Source organism: Oncorhynchus mykiss, chromosome 8 (genome assembly GCF_013265735.2).
Source record: "Oncorhynchus mykiss isolate Arlee chromosome 8, USDA_OmykA_1.1, whole genome shotgun sequence".
Lineage (NCBI taxonomy): Eukaryota > Metazoa > Chordata > Actinopteri > Salmoniformes > Salmonidae > Oncorhynchus > Oncorhynchus mykiss.
In genome coordinates, this window is record NC_048572.1 from 49,899,522 (window position 1) to 49,923,357 (window position 23,836).

Here is a 23,836-nt window from a genome sequence, read left to right on the forward strand (position 1 = left end):
TTGGCAATTTCTTGCATGGAATAGCTTTCATTTCTCAGAACAAGAATAGACTGACGAGTTTCAGAAGAAAGTTATTTATTTCTGGCCATTTTGAGCTGTAATCGAACCCACAAATGCTGATGCTCCAGATACACAATTAGTCTGAATAAGGCCAGTTTTATTGCTTCTTTAATCAGAACAACAGTTTTCAGCTGTGCTAACATAATTGCAAAAGGGTTTTCTAATGATCAATTAGCCTTTTAAAATGATAAACTTGGATTAGCTAACACAACGTGCCATTGGAACACAGGAGTGATGGTTGCTGATAATAGACCTCTGTACGCCTATGTAGATATTCCATTAAAAATCGTCCGTTTGCAGCTACAATAGTCATTTACAACATTAACAATGTCTACACTGTAAATCTGATGAATTTTCATGTATTTTAATGGACAAAAACATTTAGCTTTTCTTTCAAAAACATGGACATTTTTAAGTGACCCCAAACTTTTGAACGGTAGTATATATATATATATATATATTATATATTATATATAATAATATAATATAGAGTACCAGTCAAAAGTTTGGACACACCTACTAATTCAAGGGTTTTTCTTTATTTTTACTATTTTCTACATTGTAGGATAACTATGAAATAACACATATGGAATCATGTAGTAACCAAAAAACTGTTAAACAAATATATTTTAGATTCTTCAAAGTAGCCACCCTTTGCCTTTATGACAGCTTTGCACACTCTTGGCATTCTCTCAATGTTCCTAGAGGGCAAAGTAATCCTTGAGTAGCGCCACTGGCCCCTAGGAAACTGTTGTCCGCCCGACATAAATACTGATCCTGGGGCTTAACCTATTCCTGAGGGATTGTTCACAATGCAGAGACTGTTACCCCCCGAGACACATTCCTCCAGGGTGACTCCTTTAGGGAAAGCTGTTTCTTCACTGTGACAAGGTTCATAGGGAGACACTGTAAAGATTACTGCTTCGGTGCATGGCAAACCGACTTGGAGAGAGCGACCACTGTAAAAGTGGAGGGAAATGATTCGTGGAATGATCCTTTGGACCAGATTTCTCCTGAGAATGAAGTTCCTTCGATTTGATTTATTCCCCGCCATGAACATCCACAGCGAAAGTGCAGTTGTGATAATCACAGGCTTTAGACCTGAATAAATCAAAACACTAACTAGGTTTCCATCCAATTGGTGACAGATTTTCATGCGAATATTCAAAAATGTGCATTAAAACAATATGCGCAATTTCCCACCAGATGGGTTTACCATGAATTTGACTTGTGGATAAAAGGCTGTGCGTGATAATGTAATGCACATAAAAAATACCTTTTGCGGTTAAATTCCCATGCATTGAATAAAAAAAATACAAGTTAAATGGGTTTTCATCGCATTTTCAACTCTACTGATGGGTTTTCTCACCATAAATGTTGAGTTATATAGCGTGTGCCCACTCTGGTATTGGCACTTGTGCTCTAGCCAACAGCGTGGGTATAGCCTACATTATGAGATAATTATGGACAAAAGAGCTAAATTCTTTGAATTTGTCAAACGGCAGCTAAGCATCGATGATTATGTCACCAGAATAAGACCCTCGATATTTATTGGAAAGGAGCATCAAGCTCATCACCTTGCACTTTCACCACCTTGTGAAGTTCATTATAACTTATTTAATCTGTAGCCTAATAAACTGCATGCTTTCCGGACAAGTTGTAGTGGGAGGACCACATGTCACCGCGTGAATTCAAGTTTACTTCGATATATATGGTTATTATATAAATATTTGTCCATAAAAGTATTTCCACCGACATTTCTCACATAATTCATTTTACCGACAAAAAGATCCCAACCTTGTCTAGCATATTTTGTTTTGTCGACAATTGGAACGTTTATTGTTTCCATCAGGCGTTTTGACATTCTTTATACAAAGTGCTTGACTTGCATAAAAGGGTTGAATGGAAACCTGGTTAATGTGGCACTTACATCCACACAGTGGCACACAAGGGATGTTTTGCTAGGCGCCGGGAGGTGCTTCCATTTGATATAAAAAAAACATATTTTAGTGTTCTCAGTTGAACATGCAAATTTTAATCCAAATTGTTTTTCTTTTCTATCAAAATTATAATGGATTTGACACAAACCCTAGGCTGTTTATTTCTCAATATTACACGGATGTGTAATATTGTCTAAAACTGTCACGCGAGGCAAAAAAAATGATATATGCAAATTGCTAATCTGCAAGACTGTTTAAAAGTTCGGCCCAATTGATTGTTCGCAGCTGGTGTATTTTACATAGTTATATATCTTGACAGTAGATGTTGGCACTTAGCTATAACAAAACTGCACACACATTTGCGCACACATTTTGTTTCACAGTAAATACTAAATAGCAGGCCAAATTGGTTAGCTTAGCAAGTCTGTCATGCTTTGATCATACAATACAATAAAGGAAGTCATACTAAATGGGGTAACGTGAGTATCCCAGTTCAGAGTCTTTAAAAGTGCATCCTTCCTTCCTTCCTTAAAGTAATCACTGATTAGAAATGACTAGACAGGTGAAAGCTATGTGGCGGAGCCCTTGCGTTCACCTGTCAAATCATGTCTAACCACTATTCTGTCAAGAAAGGAAGGACACACTTTTAAGAAACTGGAATTGGGCCAGTGACTAGTGGTAACCATGCGGCATGCTGGGAGTCGTAGTGTCTAACCCAATTACTCACTGTAGTCGCTGTTCTCGTCCTTGCTGCCATCGATAGAGCCATCCGGCTGCATCTGCAGGTAGAAGCCCTGCTGGCTGAACAATCGTGTCACGATGCCTTTCAGCTGCGGCTCTGAAACAAAGGACAGACCCCCACCACGCCCCACCCCCCAGGGGCATGTCAGACCACACCCCTATCACTTCACACCTCGCCACTGCTGCTCACATTGACAAACTAGTAAAACAGATGTTGGGGATGTAAAAAGCCTGGGTACCAGATTGGGGTCAGGGGTGAGAATTGACTTGGCGTAGAATAAGACAATTCAAGAGAATCAATGGGTGGGCTCGTATTCACGACAGTAACCTATGCATCTGAACTGTTACCTTGTTGTACTGCCAACTTGCTAGCTAAAGTATCTCCTAACATTTACAAACTGACCCTCGAATCCGGATGCATCTGTAAAAAATGATGTATATCTACTGCAGTCTTGTAGACTGGTGATGTTAATGAGTGGTTCTTGAAGGTAATGATGTAATCTGAAGTGTAAAACAGTATATTATGGTGCAACAGTAACTGGCCTAAGTTTTGGGGTTTTGAGGGTTGAGATTGACCTGTTCTTCACATTTTTTATGAGATGATTGCCTTGTGGGAATATTCACATTGTCACTGTTCACCAAGGGATGAATCCTAACCTTTTATGTGCTTAACTTGAACTTTTGCGTAAATAATGAACGGATGTCGTTGGGATATTTGTGCAAAAACAACAGTTGTGCACAATCATCTCAAACTGGTATTCTGCCCTAAGTAACTGTTTGCTCCTAGATGGGCCTGGTAACGTTGGTGAGCCGGGACTTCATAACGTGGGTTTGAGTAACAAAAATCCACAACTGTATGTTGATTGTGCCGTTTAGGGCTTTCAACACCACAACTGATCCCCAATCAAAGGCTATGGTTATATCCTGAGGAGAGTCAGCCCAAAATGTTATACCATCTATAAATAACTCTGAGTTTACCTTCCAACTTGGTGGTGCTAATGATATTTGGAGGAGAGCCGAGCTAGCGCTGGGCTCAGGTTGCAGCAATCAACACTTGTGAGGGAGCAGGTGGATACGGAGTTTTTAGCCCAAGGCTATGGGAGCCTTCTCTCCCAAGGCAAGAAAAAAATGTATGTGTGAATGAGACTGTTTATCGTTTGGGAAAGGGTGGGGGTGCTAGAAGATCACGTTGTGAGAAACAATAATCTGCGAACTCTCAGGAATGATTCACATGCAGTTATTTTGATTGTGTGGATAGTTTCACTTCGATGGAGCTCATCACCAGTAGCACTTAGCAGTGAAAATAGATTTGGAGTAAACGATCTTGCATTTGGGATTTTTGGTCGTTCAATATTTGGCCTTTATGAAAGCACGGTAAGTACTGAGACCCGTTGACTTTTTCCACATTTTGTTACGTTACGGCCTTAGTCTAAAATGTATTAAATAAATACAAAATCTTCAGCAATCTACACACAATACCCCATAATGACAAAGATAAAACAGATTTTGAAAAATGTTTGTTCATTTATCAAAAATATACTTATTTACATAAGTATTCAGACCCATTGCTATGAGACACAAAATTGAGCTCAGGTGCATCCTGTTTCCATTGTTCATCCTTGAAATGATTCTACAACTTGATTGGAGTCCACCTGTGGTAAATTAAATTAATTGGACATGATTTGGAAAGGCACACACCTGTCTATATAAGGTCTCACAGTTGACAGTGCATGTCTGTGCAAAAACCAAGCCATGAGGCTGAAGGAATTGTCCCTGGGGAAGGGTACCAAAAAAATGTCTGCAGCATCGAAGGTCCCCCAGAACACAGTGGCCTCCATCGTTCTTAAATGGAAGAAGTTTGGAACCACCAAACTCTTTCTAGAGCTGCCCCCCTGGCCAAACTGAGAAATCGGGGGAGAAGGGCCTTGGTCAGGGAGGTGACCGAGAACCCAATGGTCACTCTGACAGAGCTCTAGAGTTCCTCTGTGGAAATGGGGGAACCTTCCAGAAGGACAACCATCTCTGCAGCACTCCACCAATTAGGCCTTTATGGTAGAGTGACCAGACGGAAGCCACTCCTCAGTAAAAGGCACATGACAGCCCGCTTGGAGTTTACCAAAAGGCACCTAAAGACTCTAAGACCATGAGAAACAATGTTCTCTGGTCTAATGAAATCAAGATTCAACTCTTTGACCTGAATGCTAAGCGTTACATCTGGAGGAAATCTGGAACCATCCCTACGGTGAAGCATGGTGGTGGCAGCATCATGCTGTGGGGATGTTTTTCAGTGGCAGGGACTGGGAGACTAGTCAGGATCAAGGCAAAGATGTACGGAACAAAATACAGAGATCCTTGATGAAAACCTGCTCCAGAGCACTCAGGACCTCAGACTGGGGTGAAGGTTCATCTTCCAACGGGACAACGACCCAAAACACAAAGCCAAGACAATGCAGGGGTGGTTTCGGGACAAGTCCTTGAGTGGGCCAGCCAAAGCCCGGACTTGAACCCGATCGAACATCTCTGGAGAGACCTGAAAATAGCTGTCCATCAAACCTGACAGGGCTTGAGAGGATCTGCAGAGAAGAATGGGAGAAACTCTCTATATACAGGTGTGCCAAGGTTGTAGTGTCATACCCAAGACGACTCAAGGTTGTAATCGCTGCCAAAGGTGATTCAACAAAGTACTGAGTCTGAATACTTATGTAAATGTACTATTTCATTTTTATTTCCTTTTTTAAATGTTATTATAAATTAGCATACATTTCTAAAAGCCTGTTATTGCTTTGTCATTATTGGCTATTGTGTGTAGATTGATGAGGGGAAAAAAATATTTAATACATTTTAGAATAAGGCTGTGACCTAACTAAATGTGGAAAAAGTCAAGGGGGCTGAATACTTTCCAAAGGCACTGTATATTATGGAAGTGATGCTGCTTATGGAGTCATGCAAAGGTTAATTTGAAGCACGGTTGAAGTTAAGGGAGTTGTGATCCAACTGGATCAACCATCGTATAATCTGTGAAAGTGTAAAATAGCGTTCATCATCAAACTGAGAGTGAATGGAAAGTCGCAATCTGGAAATAATGAATCCTTCCCTTTGCCTGAGCTAAAACAAACAAAATTGTGTTTGGATGCAAGTTCATTATTCAATTGAATTTTCTTAGTCTTTAAATGAAACAAACCATTCATTGATCAAGATCAGATCTTTCGAGGTGTAGTGTGAATATGTGGACGGGTTCAGATAGGGCTGATGGTGTAGCATCAGAATCAGGGCTAGTGTCCACAGTGGATCTGTAGGCCTCCAGAGCTGGTCCTGGAGCAGATTAGTGGCATTTGATCCATACTGTAGTTGAGCCCAGGGTTGGCCTGCAAGCTGACCTCGCAGCAGTGAAGTTTCATGTCGCCTCAGCTGTACACTATTCTGTCCATCAACCCACAACTCACTTCCCTTCGGGGGTGGAGCCATCAATCTCTGGGACAGGCCCGCCATCATCCATCATGGGTAGGGCAGAGAGAGTGGGGGCTAGCTGGGGGGGGGGTCTCACTAAATCACATGTGATAACTGCACTTCTGTAAATAAAGGGCTAAGTAATCACTGACAGCAGAGCACGTCAGCTCCATTCAGAGGGGCGGGAAACAGAATGGACGTGCGTTTACGTGCAAGTGAAGTATGCTGGTATGTGTGAGAGGAGAAAGAAATAGAGGGCGAGGGAGTGTTTAAGTATGAGTTTGAGAGAGACGGGTGGACATTGAAGGAGCAAATTACCTGTTTTTGCGCTTGGGATATGCCTAGTATGGGAGAATGTGCCTGTGTGTATGAATGCTGACTGGAGCCATTCAAAATGGCACAACTTTACGTGTACCGATGCAGAGACATTCACGGGGACATTTGGGTATGTTGACGAATGGCGTTATGACCATGAAATGGTGAATGATCACCTCAACTGCTACCGTCAACAAGTTAGACAGGGAAAACACAGCAGGTCGATGCACACAAATAAACAGACCGCCACCCAGTCACACAGCAATACTCCACATGTGACATACATGTTAAACACAAACAAAGACACACTGGAGGAGGAAAACGAAGAGAGAGAATAAAAACTGATCTGACACATACGAACTGAAAGACTGAGACAAAAAACGAGAGGGAGAGAGTAGCCAAGGACAAAGAGACTACTGGAAGAGAGCGTTAACAAGGAGTAAAGAAAAATAAAAGAAATAAAAATTGAAAGCATAGTGTCAAACAAATCAGCAGAGGGGTCACCGGCACCAGACAGGTGCTATAAGCCATCACCCACCCACCTCCCCTCCCTCACAACAGGGGTATCGACATGGGCGCGAGATGGGGCGGGGGGTGGAGACGGAAAAAAACACAGCACACACGGATGGAGGCTGAGCTACTAACCTAGCCTGCCGCCCTTACGGGACACCTGTGGAGGTTTGGAGGGTGCATCTTACAGGGGATAAAAGGAAAAACAAGATTCTTTTAACAGACAAATTCCTCCAGCATTGGCTGTTTTGTCAAAATGCTAAAATCATTATAGCAGTATAGGGATATGAGGTAAAGGACATGTGCTGTCTGTCTGTCTATGGTCCTGTTCTGTCTGTCTATGGTCCTGTTCTGTCTGTCTGTCTGTCTGTCTACGGTCCTGTTCTGTCTGTGGTTCTGGTCTGTCAGTTTGTCTATGGTTCCGGTCTGTCTGTGGTTCTGGTCTGTCTGTGGTTTTGGTCTGTCAGTTTGTCTATGGTTCCGGTCTGTCTGTCTGTGGTTTTGGTTTGTCTGTGATTCTAGTCTGTCTGCATGTGTCTGTCTGTGGTTTTGGCCTGTCTGTCTGTCTCCCTGTCTGTCTGTGGGGATGGTGCACCTGCTGTTCATCACATGACAGCCTTTGGTTCGATAAGGAGAGGAATGATTTGCCCGTTCCTCTTTATCTGTGCACCAGGAGGATGGGAAGAATGATACCTTAGCATAGTAGGAACGGAGCCTGTGTCCATCAATTCGCCCGGGGTAGCCTCTTAATCACTATAGCTACCTCACTAAACTGCAATAAACATCCCCACTGCAATAAACATTTACCATTAAACATTTCATCTCAAAAGAGCCTTGGTGCACTGCGGTGCAACTTATCTTCACTAAGTCTCAATTTGCATTCATTATTGAATTCTTTAAGGTAGCATTATTCTACTTGGCAAGGGGGATGTAAAAAATACATCTGGATTAAAAATGTTAATATATGTAAGCCAATATTTGCCTTGCCTTCTAATAGAAATGCACAGCATTTGACTATATGATAGGATGGCAATAATGGTGCCAAGATAAACGATCATTCTGACAACAGCAATATAACATACATATTGGTAACGTCACAACATATACATCGTTTTACATTGAGGCTGATACGGCAGGATGTGGGTAAACTGTTGTGTCTTGCGGTGGTTCTCGACAGAGCTATGTGAGCTATGGAACAGGTGGAATTTTCGCATCGCATTCTCCGCGGATAAATCTACCTGCAGCCTTTCAGATGGGCTAGCTAGAGCCTTCGACTGCAGTAATGCCTTAGCTCGGCTCGGTCGAGGGGCAGAGGGAACCGTTGCACACAAAACTACAGCACTGACCTGGTCGCCTTCGAGCGGCTGGTCTTTTCTTGCCACTGCAGAAACGGACTTTGCTGAAGACCCCCAAGAAATGCCGCTCGCATATGGAACGTGGGTCTTTGCTGGGGCTGGGGCGCCGTTTAGTAGTGGAGACCCGGTCACTGTTTGACTCCCTCGCCTGGCGTTTCTGTCGGATCAAGGAGCTGGCGATTGCGGCCATCTCCCTCGCGGGCGAGCCGAACCGAAACCGAGCCCAGAATCGTTGGACAGATGTCGAGTTGTGTGCGGCTGTTTGGTGCAAAAGGAACCGGGTGGAGAAAATCGAATTTACGGTCCACGGGGGTTTACTCAAATGTCATTCCGATCCCCTTTAGAAAATCCACCAAGTCCCGCGCATCATCGGGCATCCATACTGCATCCTGGGGAACGATACCAGTCACAAATTCCTTGCAGGGAAAGCGTCAAATACCAATGACTCATAAAACATATGCCGCAAATTTACGCACGGATAAAAGCATGGCTACAAAATGTAGGCTATTCAAAAAAAATGTCACAACAGTGGTAAATAAGTTTGTGTGTTGTCGGAGCGTGCGTGCGTGCACACAATTGAGTCTCAGGTATTCCAGTTGAATGGCGCCAAGTCTGACAAGATCGACTCTGTGCAATCCTCATGTGCACGGAAAGTCGGTAAGTGGCAAAATATCCAGCACCGTAATGCATTCGAGACACCTTAAACTCCACTGTAAACAATTTCATCAACAGCTGCGTTAATGCAACGCCTCGTAACTTTTCAACGTATTAAGCCATAAGCCAAATACAACGCCGAATCGAGAGGCGACGAGAGCTAGGCGACTGTCTGTTTGGCTGCCCCACTCGCTCTCGAGGACTACGGGCATTTGTGCCAGCGCGCCAGCACCTCTACCAGTAGCAGACACCGCGAGCACTGTCGGGGAAAGACAATGGTCTGCGAGAATGCAGCAGCAACATGGTGATTTGGGCTTTTACGATGAGAGAAAACAAATATGCGTTTTGTTGTTATTATTGTCCGTAGGTAGGCTATAAAGATTTCCCCAGACGCGTTTTTTTTCTTATTGCCCACAAAACCATATGGTGTAGCCTAAAGGAGTATTTCCAATGCGTTCCGTATGGATGTGTGGCGTGTGCTATCGCCGAACAGTCAAGCGTGAATGGGCTCACCTTTCGATCTCTCTCACTCTACGCAATCATACGTGATTGAGGTTTGGATGAGGAATTCTCCGGGGCACAGAATAAATGAGAGGGGCACGGAGAGAGCGAGAGGCAGGAGGGGCAGCGGAGTAAGGGAGAGAGTGTGTGTCTGTACACGTGCATGTTAGAGAGAGAGAGAGTGTACGTGTATGCGTAAGGGAGAGACGGAGAGCGCGGATCTCCAAAATAACGGTGTGCTGTGGTCTCTACACGCGGTCAACCCCAAACTGTCCACGGATTTGAGAAGCACTTCGGTGCCACATTTTTTTTCATGGGACAAGAGTCTTTCTTCAGTTTGAAATGGAGCAGCGAAAAATGCTATATCATCTGGTGCTACAGGGACAACTTGGCCCAATGGTATTCAGACTATACCGTTCAAATTCCATTGGTTTATGAGTCCATTTCGCAAACATCAGTTTTATATTATATTGTTTTATACACTGCAGCATTCAAGTACATCCCTATTTAATTGGGTCTCACATTAGTTCGAAGTGTCTATGGACACGTGATGGCGAAAGAGTTTATGCAACATCACCCTATACGAATCCCAGCGCACAATGCACATATACTGGTAGAAATAAAGCACATATTGATAAGGCAGCGACAACACAACAGGACTAAATTACAGACAAACACACACACACATGAATCACATGAAATACAGTGACTTTATGTGAATTCTAATTTGGTGAAAGTAATATTCTGTTCCATGCGTTATTACAGTGTCATTACATTACAAGGGTGTCATGACACGTTATAACAAGTGTTATATCAAGTCTGCCAGTGTTAGTGTTCTGGCAGTGGCAGGCCCTCTCAATGAAAGTGCTAACTCCTGACCTCTGTTGCATTAACTGATGAATGGCGGTGTGTGTGTGTGTGGGGTTTTTTTTTCTGGTGCTGTGTCCTATATCACGTGTGTGTCCACATGTAGGAACACACACGCGACAGCGGCTTAGAGGGTGGGAGGGAGAATGACGTGAGTCATACAGTACATGGAAAACCTCTTGCCTCCCTGCCACAGAGAGTTGGCATGAAACATTCAGGGGTAAACTTTGTCTGGGTTTGACAGCTCTTCTCTGAAAATGGAATCAATGATTGAGGAAGCTACTGTCTCGCTCCTTGTCTCGACTCTACCCCCGGTGAAAGGGGTTTGAGTGTGTGTGTGTGTGTGTGTTCGCCTTGTGAGTTAGTGCCAAAGTGTTCATGCATATTGTTAGGTGGGGGGGTCCAAGCGCATACATGTCAAAACTGATATTTAATTACTACCAGAAAATATAATCAATAGCAAATCCCAAATGACATAATTTATCATTTTTACTGTTTGTCGCCCTGAATGGTACCCTATTTCCCTAATAGTGCACTACTTTGAACCAGGGCCTATAGGGCTTTGGTCAAAAGTTGTTCACTATGTAGGGATTAGGATGCCATTTACTGTAGGATGTATTCACTGTCTGTCGCCCCACGTAATTCTCTGATATACCGTTCCGTGGAGAAGGGGTTCGTGGGTATTATGGAGAATTCTTGGAAAGGGGAAATGACTCCCACATAATTAAAGTATATATAATCTCTTACAGATTACAAATAGAATAGCTCTCTATGGTGGCTCCACTGTGGTGCCGAATAAAGACCAGGCCCAAAATATGTCATTGTCACAATAAGATTTAAAAAATTTATATAAAAAAAAATAAGCTTTTCCCTAATGGGTAACTCAACTACTTTACGCAAAGTTAATTGTACATTACATGTAAGTTCTCTCTCCTCAAGATGCCTACTGCTTCATTCCATCTGTCCACACACGATGTCTTCTTGTGTGTGGTGCGATTTACTGTAACACAAGTAGTTACAGTAAAACATCTCATCATTGTTTTCATATTGTGGATGTTATCATTGTATAACTCTATTCAATCTATATTATTGTGCTGAAATGTCAACATTAAACAGTCTCTATTACATGACCTATTCTTGTTTTCTCTATAGTATATACCCCTATAGGTAATATATTTACGGTGTAGCATTGACCTTCATTATTTTCTACTATCAATACTCTGAAATGTCTCCCATCAGAGTCAAGTGAGTGATATTTTTTTTTCAGTCCTTTTAAACCATTTTTTTAAAGGTTTTATGTTTTTCTACTTCATCACTTGTCATATTGTAGACAATAATCAACATAGCATGTGTATGTGTATGTAAACGTTAGTAAATACTTTCTGTGTAGTTGTCACTGTTCAAATCCCACTGGGCACAGACGTCAGTTCCAATGTCTAGTTTTGATTTATCATTTGGTTGAGTTGTCCAACTAACATGAATTCAACATGAAATCAAATAAATGTATCACCATGTCATTGGATTTAGGTTCAAAGTTGGGTGAGAAAAAAAAAAAGAAATGCTCTTACGTTGATGACAATTTAGTTTTTCACATTTATTCAACGACATCACAAAGGTTTTTAGTGTTGAAATGATGTGGACACAACGTTCAACCAGTTTTTGCCCAGTGGGATACAAATGCTCCTTTATTTGTTACTCAACAAAATTAAGTAATTTGTGTCTCAACAAAGCTTAAAGGTCCAATGCAGTTGTTTTTACCTCAATATCAAATCATTTCTGGGTAACAATTAAGTACCTTACTGTGAACATATTTCTTTAAAAATTGTCAAAAAGAAACAGAAAAAGCTTCTTAGCAAAGATCAATTTCTCAAGCAAGAATTTTGATAGGACTGTCTGGGAGTGGTCTGAGGGGAAAACTGAAAACTAACTGTTATTGGCAGAGAGGTTTGGAACCCTATTTCTTATTGGTCTATTAATTAACAAATGCAACGCCTGGTGATGTCACCAGGCAGGCCAAAACTCCATCACATCAAAACAGTTTGAGATTTCAGGCCATATTTTCAAACAGCGTTTACACTAAAAAGGCATTATCATAATTTTTACAATTACACAGTATTATTCCAACCTCCTAGTGTGGAAATATACATATAAAACATAGGATTTCACGTTTGACTGCACTGGGCCTTTAATCAGCATTCAGTCTGTTGTAGAGTGATTCTCGTTTCACTAGACAGGAAACTCATAATATCACTAACAAAATTAGAATTTTAATAGATTCCTTCAAATTCTGAAAATATTGAAACATTTACAACAACGTGGCCAAAGTGATCTTGTTCACCAGCTGTGAGCCTGTCAACCCCGCGGTACAGTGCCACAGCAGGCCACGGCGTTCCAAGAAGAGCACTACAGATTTCCTTATATCTACCGCCATCTTGTGGACATTGCGTCTTTGTCATGCGTCAAGTATTTTAGTGCTCAATTTCAGTTGTCTTGTCATTAGAGCATACTGCATTTGTTTTTTCTTGTACATAAAACTATTTACTGTACTGGAAATGTGACCATGTGACACAAAGGGAGGTGTGATACTGAACTTTTTCATGATATAATAAGAAGTGCATCTTAGATTGTGTTATGTTGTGTACTCTATTGGCACTCTTGTAAACTATTGGAATACATAGTTGCAATCCTCTCCCCCATTCCATAAACAGAATGCAGCATGATGGAATGTCAGTTTTAGTGCCCTTGGGAAATAAAGTATACATTTCATGGCCAGATCTCAATTTTTTTACTTTATTTAACTAGGTAAGTCAGTTAAAGAGAAATTGAAATGTTCAATGATGACCTAGGAACAGGCTAACTGCCTTGTTCTGGGGCCTTGTTCTGGGGCAGAACCACAGATTTTTTTTTATTTTGATTCGATCTTGCAACCTTTCGGTTACTAGTCTAATGCTCTAACCACTAGGCTACCTGCCACCTATTATGTGAAAGGTCAGAGTAGATACAGGTAACTGAAGAAATAAAGGGCATACTTGAGTAAATGAGGGATACAAAGTAAGCAATTAACTTCTCATCATACTCAGGGTCGTGTATAAAAATGCCCAGTTGGCCATTATTTTGTCTAACATCGCTAGAAAAAGAGATCTCAGTGACTTTGAAAGAGAGGGTCTCAAAGGAGCATAAGGAGGGTGTTTAAAGGGTGTGTGTGTGTGTGTGTGTGTGTGTGTGTGTGTGCGGGCGTCTCAGTCACCAGATCTCAACCCAATTGAACACTTATGGCAGATTCTGGAGCAGAGCCTGAGACAACATTTTCTACCACCATCAACAAAACACCAAATTATGTAATTTCTTGTAGGATAATGGTGTCGCATCCCTCCAATAGAGCTCCAGACACTTGTAGAATCTATGCCAAGGTGCATTGGAGCTGATCTGGCAGCTCACGGTGGCCCAATGCCCTATTAAGCTACTTTATGTTGGTGTTTTCTTAATTATAGCAGTTACCCATAGATGCCTTGCCTTTATAAAAATACTCAACATATTGCTTATAGACATTTATACTTGTGTACTTGACAAGAGGTTGTCCATGCTCTCATAAAGTAAAGGAAATACAATGACAAAGACACATCTCAAGACACATCTCAATCCCTCTTTTTAAAAAGTTAATTAAAGTAGAAATAGAACATGCACACACAAACACACAGCTTTTGGATATTCCAAGTATGCATGGGATGAGGTCAACTTCTGACATAAAGCAGGCCATGATGGGGTCAAATCTCTGGCAACCTACATAATCGTTGCTATCATCTTTTACTATTGATTCTGTTCACGAATACCCTGCTGAAATTCTAATGAGGAATTGGTGTTACCATTGCTTATGGAGATGGTAATAATGGCAGTCAATAGACACATTGTTGCTGGGCGGGAAAGTGAAAGGTTTCAAATCCCTCATCCGGCTTGTTTAGTTTGATTATCAAAAGGATGCCTACATTTTGTCCTCCAGTATTTGCCGTCTTACTTTTCCACCAATGAAAATGTGCTTCCAGCCCATTTGTAACTGTTATATGATTGATAATATGCTGTGACATGAAATTGTGGTAAAGGACAATGAGGAGAGGGAAATGGGGGAGGATCAATGTGAATAATGCTCTATACTGCCTTTCTCTGTACTCCCTGATAATGTACATAAAATAAAATACATTTGATCACAAATAATTAAAGATGGGAAGTTAAATGAAACCCAGCTACTACTCTGCTTTCATTTTCACATGAAAATGACATCAAATATAAATATAAAGTCATTTAGCTATTAGGTTTTGAAGTGTGTATGATATCAACAGGCATATCCACCTTTAAAACCAGTACAATACTGTTCACAAAAAATTATTCTGTAAGAGATGATGTAGCAAAGAACCTGAGGCCCTATTTACAAAAACTTTGCATCTGTGTGCATGTATCAACCTGTTATTTATAGAGGGGAACAGATCACAGAATGCACCTTTAGTTACACTTTACAATAAAATATTATTGGTTTACACTTAGTGCCACTCTTTGCATTTTAGTCCCTCTCGGAATGAATGAATGACAATTTTTGTGTCAAATTGCCAGTTGGCAACCCATCCCTTACGGGTTTAAATGACACATAAACAAACATTACAATGATTCACAGTGATAATTCTTCTGGTGTTCTGTGCAGTGTGCACCACATAAATATTGAAAAATAAATCAATAAGGTTATCCAAGCAATAATAAAAACCCTAGAGCAGTAAAAAAAAAAACATAAAATAAACACGGATTTTGAAAAATTACAATTAAAATGAAAAGGAAGGCGTTTAAACCCGGTCTGGCACAAAAAGAAGATTCAAGTGTGAGAGATATTGGCCTACACACATACAGTATGTGCACTTTGCTATATGTCTGGAGATAAATATTTGTATACTTTAATTATAGGTCACCGCTTTTCTTTTATTCCAGGCTTTAACTAAGAATTCAGAAAACATTTCAGTTTCTCCTCATCGCTAAGCCACATAATACCAGGGTATATCTGGTGGGCTTTCTGGATTAATAATAATAACTTTCGTATTAGAAAGTTCAATGGAGGATAACGTTTATTTAATTCGCTATCGCTTCAAAGTCACAATGGTTACATAGTCTTTCCTCCTCCATTTCACCACAATACTGACCTGTTTCAATACGCTGATCTTACCTGTGCATATAGCGATATCTTGCTTTTAGGTAGGTTGTGCAAAATATATCTCGCAAGCACAAATTCACTCGAAGCTCTTTCCTGCAGTCAAATGGCCTAGTGGCCTCATGGGTGGAATGTTAATAATATTTGTTATATTTTAATAAATATTAAACATTATTTTAAAAAACAGCAGAGAATCCAGTGTTTCTGTGTCAAACGGTTTTGTTCATATTTCAGTATTTTGTGAAGTGTAATATTGGGATGCAAACTCAAAATTGAATACATTTTAACTCTATATCTGACATGGTACAGGTGTCTTATTTTTTTTAAGCCCATAACCATGTGTGTGAGGTGTATACTTTTGTTTCAAAGTAGATTTGTTTAAGACTACCAATAACATTCTGGATGACCCTGATTTACCCTACTGCAGTAAAAAGTTAATTAAACAAAAAGGTTCTCAATTTGGGTTTATGATTAATCTCCTCCACCCATTTATTTTTATATTGCAGGAGAATAACATGTGTTCACCTCACGTGAATTGCAGGTTCACATGTGAAATTTGCTGTTTCACATGTTAAAAACGTTCACATGTAAGGGGCCTCCTGAGTGGCACAGGAGTCTAAGTAGAGGTGTCACTACAGACCCCGGTGTTGTCCCATTGTGCTCTAGCGACTCCTTGTGGCGGGCTGGGCGCATTGGTGCAGCTGGTTAAGCGAGCAGTGTGTCAAGAAGCAGTGCGGCTTGGCGGGGTCGTGTTTCAGAGGACACATGGCTCTCTCCTGAGTCCGTATGGGAGTTTCAGTGATGGGACAAGACTAACTACCAATTGGATATCACAAAAAAGAAGTAAAAAGTACCAAAGGAAAAAATAAATATATAAAATGTATAATATATATATAATTTCACATGAAAATTGGATATGCTGTTTTACATGTGAAAAAAACATGAACATGTGAAAATCTCACTTTCACATGTGGAATTGCAAGTTCATATATGAAAAACAATCATGTGAAAATCTAATTTGCAGTTTCTAAATCTAATTTGCAGTTGGAAACCTCCAACTATAAAAATCTCACTTTGTGGGGTTGAAATACTGTTATTCTCAGTGAAAAGATGGTGTCAACATATTACAGAAGCAATGTCTCCACCGGTGGAATTAGGGTGACTACATCTAAAAAGGCCAAATGTGGGATGGGAACAATTTTGAGGGACGTTCACAGAACAGAATATTTGTATTTTTTTTGGGGGGGGGGGGGGGGGGGTTAATGGATAAATCTCAAATGGTAACATAGTTCTGCTGTATGAAGGTCGCTTCCTGTTAAACGGGTAATCCTTAGTTGCTACATCAATTTTTGGATTGATAAATTAATGATACTGTATGTACCCATTGATTCTTGAAGAATATAACGTTAAATGCCTCATGGGCTTTAAACTGTTGTACCCAATCAAAACCAAACATATCAGCTTGTTTTACTCCAATGTTTGTAAACAAAGTAAATGTAAACAACCATTGCTTAGCCTAAAAACATGGTTACGGGCTCTATTCAATCCGTAGAGCTGAAGATCCGCAATACTTCAGTGGTACGGATTGAATCCAGCCCTAAAACTAGCATTGTGACATCATGGATGTCCTTGCATCGATGCCGTAGTCTATAGATTTGAGAGTGGTTGCATTTCTCCAGCCCCCAGCTTTTAACTTAAACTGTGGCGGGGAGTAATAGTGTTATTACATGGTGAAATCGTTTATCTGACTCGTGAAAATAAAATAAAAACACGGGGTTTTTTTTTTGTAAGGGTCCCTAAATATGGTTCTCTTTTTTTTTTTTTTGTGAATTTTTAGCCCTTTTTCTCTCCAATTTCGTGGTATCCAATTGTTGTACTATCTTGTCTCATCGCTACAACTCCCTTACGGGCTCGGGAGAGACGAAGGTTTGAATGTCATGCGTCCTCCGATACACAACCCAACCAGCCGCACTGCTTCTTAACACAGCGCGCATCCAACCCGGAAGCCAGCCGCACCAATGTGTCGGAGGCTACACCGTGCACCCGGCAACCTTGGCTAGCGCGCACTGCGCCCGGCCCGCCACAGGAGTCGCTGGTGCGCGATGAGACAAGGACATCCCTACCGACCAAGCCCTCCCTAATCCGGACGACGCTAGGCCAATTGTGCGTCGCCCCACGGACCTCCCGGTCGCGGCCGGTTGCAGTACAGCGCCCTTAACCACTGCGCCACCCGGGAGGCCCTAAATATGGTTTTCATACAAATGCTCACAGTCAGACTGTTGGAAAAGGTCAGACATTTTGATTGCTGAGGCTCCCCCTATGGATAGATCCCATTGAAAAACTTTGCTGGCTATTCTGGCAATTGGCATAGCCAACAGTCTATCACCATGCACACCTTCCATCTCACCTCACATGGTTCCCAGTCCATGTCCCCAGTTATTGCCAATATAGGCACAAGCTTGTGGACCTAAAATAATAACGCACTGCTCTGTTATCGACAGGACACATGCATGTCTGATACAGTTTGGCATAACCGATATCTTTGAGGGTTTCTTTTTTCTTCTTCTTTATCCCCCTCAAGAGCTCTACCTGCTGACCTGCCGATAAGAAAGGTCATATATTCATCCAAAGACCCAAATATTTATAAACAAAACTGAAAAACTCTTCTCTTCAGTACCTGTTGTTTTTCTGATTGATCATGAGTCTCCATCTTTTACACCAATTGGCTGCACATGATAACGAACATGGAAAGAAAAACAGGTGCAAACGTTGCACAGGTGAAACCACTTAGCAAGACAGGCACTTGGTTTTAACGGCTTCATTGTACCTCTACCTCATTGTAAATTGAAAATACACTTCCTGGGGCTACTATAGATATTTCATTGGACACAAATGGTTATTTGCATTATACGCATCATACAGATTGTACCTTGTGTCTATTGAATGAACTAGCCTGGTCCCAGATCTGGCTGTGCTATCATGTCGACTCCTTGTCATTGCCAAATGACAATGAGTGGAAAGGAGTGGCATGACCGCACAAACGGAGTTGTGCCGAGGCTAGGAATGAACCCCCGCCTAACATTCTCAAACAGAAGTCGTGAAACAAGTGGGAACAAAGCTAACCCCAAGAACAATCTGCATTGCATAGTCAGAAACCTGCAATAGTAGGCTTGTTTTAGAAAATCTAGTTTAGTCTGCAAAATCTCAGTCATCCACCATTGTTTAATAAAAATCGACTTAGCTAAACTCAGCAAAAAAAGAAATGTCCTTTTTCAGGACCCTGTCTTTCAAAAATAATTCGTAAAAATCCAAATAACTTCACAGATCTTCATTGTAAAGGGTTGAAACACTATTTCCCATGTTTGTTCAATGAACCATAAACAATTAGTGAACATGCATGAGCGTTACACTGAGGCCTGTACTCAGGAGCGGGATCGATTTGGAGGTGGAGGGTCCGTCATGGTCTGGGGCGGTGTGTCACAGCATCATCCGACTGAGCTTATTGTCATTGCCGTCAATTTCAACGCTGTGCGTTACAGGGAAGACATCCTCCTCCCTCATGTGGTACCCTTCCTGCAGGCTCATCCTGACATGACCCACCAGCATGACAATGCTAACAGCCATACTGCTCGTTCTGTGCATGATTTCCTGCAAGACAGGAATGTCAGTGTTCTGCCATGGCCAGCGAAGAGCTCGGGTCTCAATCCCATTGAGCACGTCTGGGACCTGTTGGATCGGAGGGTCAGGGCTAGGGCCATTCCCCCCAGAAATGTCCGGGAACTTGCAGGTGCCTTGGTGGAAGAGTGGGGTAAGATCTAGCAGCAAGAACTGGCAAATCTGGTGCACTGCAGTACTTAATGCAGCTGGTGGCCACACCTGTTACTTTGATTTTGACCCCCTCCTCCCCCTTTGTTCAGGGACACATTATTCAATTTCTGTTAGTCCCATGTCTGTGGAACTTGTTCAGTTTATATCTCAGTTGTTGAATCTTGTTATATTCATACAAATATTTACACATGTTAAGTTTGCTGAAAATAAACGCAGTTGACAGTGAGAGGACGTTTCTTTTTTTGCTGAGTTTAGTTTATTCGTTTTTCTAAGTTGCTTCGGTAAGATTTACAAGTTGCTGCAGATACCATTTCCTGTCATGTGGAAGGATGGAAAATGCTCATTGTGAAACTTAAAACAAAGTAAGAATATGGAAGTGTAACTTCAAGACATCTGTATAAGGCACCGTTTCACCAATAAGCTTCAGTATAACAGGAATGACTTTAGTACCTATACTGATATCTATAGGGGCATATCTGTCTCAAATCAATTATATTACAATAAAAATGAAATGCTGAATTCGTTTTGAAGGAGTTTGTTGTAGTTCCCTTCACTTCCACTTCTTAAAGGGTATCTTCACTATTTAAGCCGTTAAGTCCTTTTTACCACTCATCTGTGATGTCTTAAATTGACACTAGAATACTATAACAAAATAGACATAATCATATGCTGTTTTAGCCATGATTTGACTCTTGTTGTATAAGTATAATTACAAGTCTAATCAGTTCACTTGAACTTCTTCAAAATTGCTGTATAGGATAGTCAGTGACTGTGCTTCTCTATCCAGGAGATCCCAGTGTGGATGCTGCTTTTGGTCCAACTACCCCCCCAGGAATCAACTGTGCTTAATGGAGTTTCTAATTGTCTCTGCCCTGAATCTGAGAAGCGCTAGAACTGAAACAACTTGAGGTCCTATGTGATGAGATGAGATGGAAGTGTGATAGAATGGTGTTGCCTTTGTTTCAATTTAACAGAAACTGAATTTGATCAGATCAGGATGAGGAATATTAATAGTGTTTAGTGTCATTGATGAAGGAAGTGAGTTGGATCGTTGCAGAGAGCAGCGTTGCAGTGTGTTGTGGGACGAGGGGACTGCAGGACTTGCCAGGGGTCTTCAAGCCTAACTGGGTAAACTGATGCTGGCATCTTTCACTAACAAAGACTATGAATATGTATGCTGTCCATGGTGCTGAAACATAAATATTGAGTGAAATGGTAAAAGCAGGGGAATCTACTCCCAGCATAACTGAGTTCAAGACTGCCACTATGTATGCTGTCCATGGTGTTGAAACGCAAGCATACATAGAAAGATATGACTCGTCGTCTCTGGTGCTTAAACCTAAACTATTGAAAGCTCTGGGTTGCAGTCTGGGGTTATGAAATTACATTCCAGGCCGTGTAAGTTTAAGACATGAACCAGTTTTTTCGCCTATTGGCTGTCCTGATGGCCTGCTTAATATGCAGTGCTGTAAATGACTCATTCCTAAAATAGCATTTCCTAATAGCTCTATAAATGACATAAAGCCGATGAACAAGACTACATGTCTGAGGTGTGTCAGTTTGTATGAGGACTTGGAACACAAATACTTGGGTCTTTCTACAGTAGTGTTGGGATGACGAGTCTCGCGCACTGCCGTCACTGCGCCGCGCATCGGCGGGCGAGAGGCAAAACTCGGGACAGAGGCAAGTGCAAGGGGAGCCTGTTATACCGCAGACTCGGAAGATGTTACTCACACACTCGGGTGGCCAATGAAATCGTTTCCCCCCTCTTTGTCATCATCGCCCAAGAGAGAAAGCATGCAAGGGTAGAGGCTATGTCTCACCGGCGGTAATTGTGGTCGACTTCGATCGTTCTCCACAGAAACACTGCAGCATATGCGCTCCTTTCTGAAGGAATGGCCTCAGAATCCTCATTGATTTGGGTTGGTGGGAGCCTTCCTCAATCCAAGCAATCCGGACACACTATCACAACACTGGGCGAGGTAGCATAGCGTATAGCCACCTCGACTTAGAGTAGCCGCTCTCTCGGTTCACAAGCTTCAAAACGCCGGAAGGGCACAGTCTCCGGGACAAATTACGCAAAAACGAGGCATCATGAGTGTTTTTTCCCCCTCTTCTATTCTCGTCCACCGACGGTCATTCAGAACACTCTGTCTTCCAGGGCTAGGCTACGCAAGGACGTTAGAATGTTCTCCTAATTTGTACAGCTCGTCTCCGCGTCTTCACTGGCGGACGTAATATCAGGGAGGGGGAGAGAGAGAGAGAAAGAGAGAGTCCTAGTGCAAGCAGTGTGCACGCAAAAGTTAAACTGCAGGGGTAAGTGGCGGGACGGCCATGAATGAGGTAATGCGGTACCGTGCTGTTTGTCCAGCCGAGACAATGCGAGAGACGCTGCACAGCTGTTGGGGATTAAAACGCCAATGTTCCGCGATCCACAGGAAACCGGAGGACAACGTATAGCCTACGTCAGATGCAGCCGACAGTTTAAAGACAAAAGATGAGCAAATGCACCGTCATGATGAAAGAGTAGCGTAAAGAAACTTTTGGCCAATAGCCTACCATGCAGATGTCAAGTCTATTACTGAGGTTGACTCACTGAGTTCCACATCAACTATTAGCCTACTGTGCATAGACACTGTGGTCACTGTCTGGTGATGACGTAGGCAACCTAGACATCTGAGTAGTATGACTATATTTGGCCAGGACATATTTTTTTTAATCATTTCTTGCAGTACCAATAGGTACCAGTACCAATTCTGTTGAGCTCCCCAATCTTAGGTGAAATAAAACAGACATGAAAGTTCCTGTGACTTGTGAATATCTTAATGATAAGTGATATAATATGATTTGATTAATATCAAATATCATAATTGAAGTTTTTGAAAATAAAGAGGAATGATTGTAATTTTCTACAACACTTATTTCTATAGAGCATCTTGAGTTGTTCTATTATTACATTGAAAGATAATGATATAATTAGTCATTTAGTTTATATTTAAACATCTTTCTCAAAAAAACACACATTAAAAGACTAGAATGTGTGTGCCTTAAGCCACACCCCTACAAATATAATGAGGCAAAGAGATTCCACCCCTCTCCAGCATGGCCACATGGTGAGTAGTCCCTCTGAAAACATTTGAGAAAGTGAATAAGCAAGTTGGTAAATCTTCAAGTATTTTTAAGAAGTGTCAATACCGAACATCTAATATTTCAAGAAATATGTAAAGTATGCTTTTTGGACTAAAATATATGTTTGCTGGTATGTACTATACATTTGTCCAAATGAAATCTACCCAGCCATATGTTAGCTATGGGGATTAATTACAGTAAAAAATAAGTATAATTAGTCCAATCCGAAACTGTCACAATCTAAACAATTGACACCATAGAGATATAAAGAGGCCTCATCTTTGTATCTGTGCCATTATGGTCAGTTGTACATAGCGCTCTCAGAAACAAGTGGCATTTCCCATTGTCAATGGACCATTCTAACTAGAGGTCGACCGACTATGATTTTTCAACGCCGATACCGATTATTGGAGGACCAAAAAAAAGCCGATACCGATTAAATCGGTCAACTTGTAATTCTAACTATTGGGATGATGGTGTTTTTTTAAAAATCTATTATGATGAGGCATGATGAGGCATTTTTTTTTAAACCTTTATTTAACTAGGCAATAATGATGTTGAATTACACCATTGCTTTTGGTGCTTTGCACAGGGGACCTGATATGCCAAAACTTGTGACTGAGTTTCCGGTAATGAATAATAAAGAAGATCAGCATTACAGTCAATGCTCATCCCCTTAGGCTACATACCATTGAAAAACGAGAAGTGGGGATATAGTTGAGAGCGTTAACCATTTTGATCAATTGTGTACATTTTTATGTCTGTGTTGAAATGTACTGTATCTATAGCAGGACAGCGATGATCAAATGCTCAACTACATTTACAGAACTTCTGATCATTTTCTTGCCTTAGTACCTGACTTGCAGATCTTCGACCATCTTTTGGTAAAATTGAAATACAAATGTCATCAGTAATACAAATGTACTGTTAAGTGTTTTGTTCACAGAATATTAAGTCCTAAATCATCATCTCCAACATTGTGACCTTCCATTATAGAGGTTTTAATTTTTAATTTTTTTTATGCCTATACATTCATATCAGTTGTGTTCTTCCATTGCATTTACCTTTCCTTATTGCTATTGTGTATTGTGTTTCTGTGCGCCAATGGAACGTCAACAAAACTATGAGCAAACCAACCTTTGTATTGAATACATGGAATTGGATTGTGATGATACCGATGAAGGAATCCTTCACACAATGTGCTTATTTTAATAATATTTGATTTGAAGTGTATGAAATTGTATGGTGGAATATGCATAAAAGGAGAGTCATTTCCCATAATTCTGCAATAGATAGTTGTACTT

General features: G+C 41.2%; 1 protein-coding gene across 4 annotated transcripts in view; it reads right to left on the bottom strand.

The window, feature by feature from the left end:
• The window catches only part of LOC110530011 (fibroblast growth factor 12), a 70,730-nt gene that overhangs the window by 33,250 nt on the left and 13,644 nt on the right, over positions 1 to 23,836 (bottom strand). The window contains exons 1-3 of one of the 4 annotated variants that reach the window (XM_021612765.2): positions 8,360 to 9,639; positions 7,149 to 7,196; positions 2,728 to 2,838 (exon numbers count right to left, since the gene is read on the bottom strand). The exons of 1 other annotated variant lie outside the window; for it this stretch is intronic. In XM_021612765.2, coding sequence (XP_021468440.1) covers positions 2,728 to 2,838; positions 7,149 to 7,196; positions 8,360 to 8,558 — 358 coding nt within the window. In that variant the 5' untranslated portion in view covers positions 8,559 to 9,639. Of the gene's footprint in view, positions 1 to 2,727; positions 2,839 to 7,148; positions 7,197 to 8,359; positions 9,640 to 21,226; positions 21,980 to 23,836 lie in introns of those variants that run through there. 2 more of the 4 variants (XM_021612766.2, XM_021612767.2) reach the window with 2 other exon arrangements.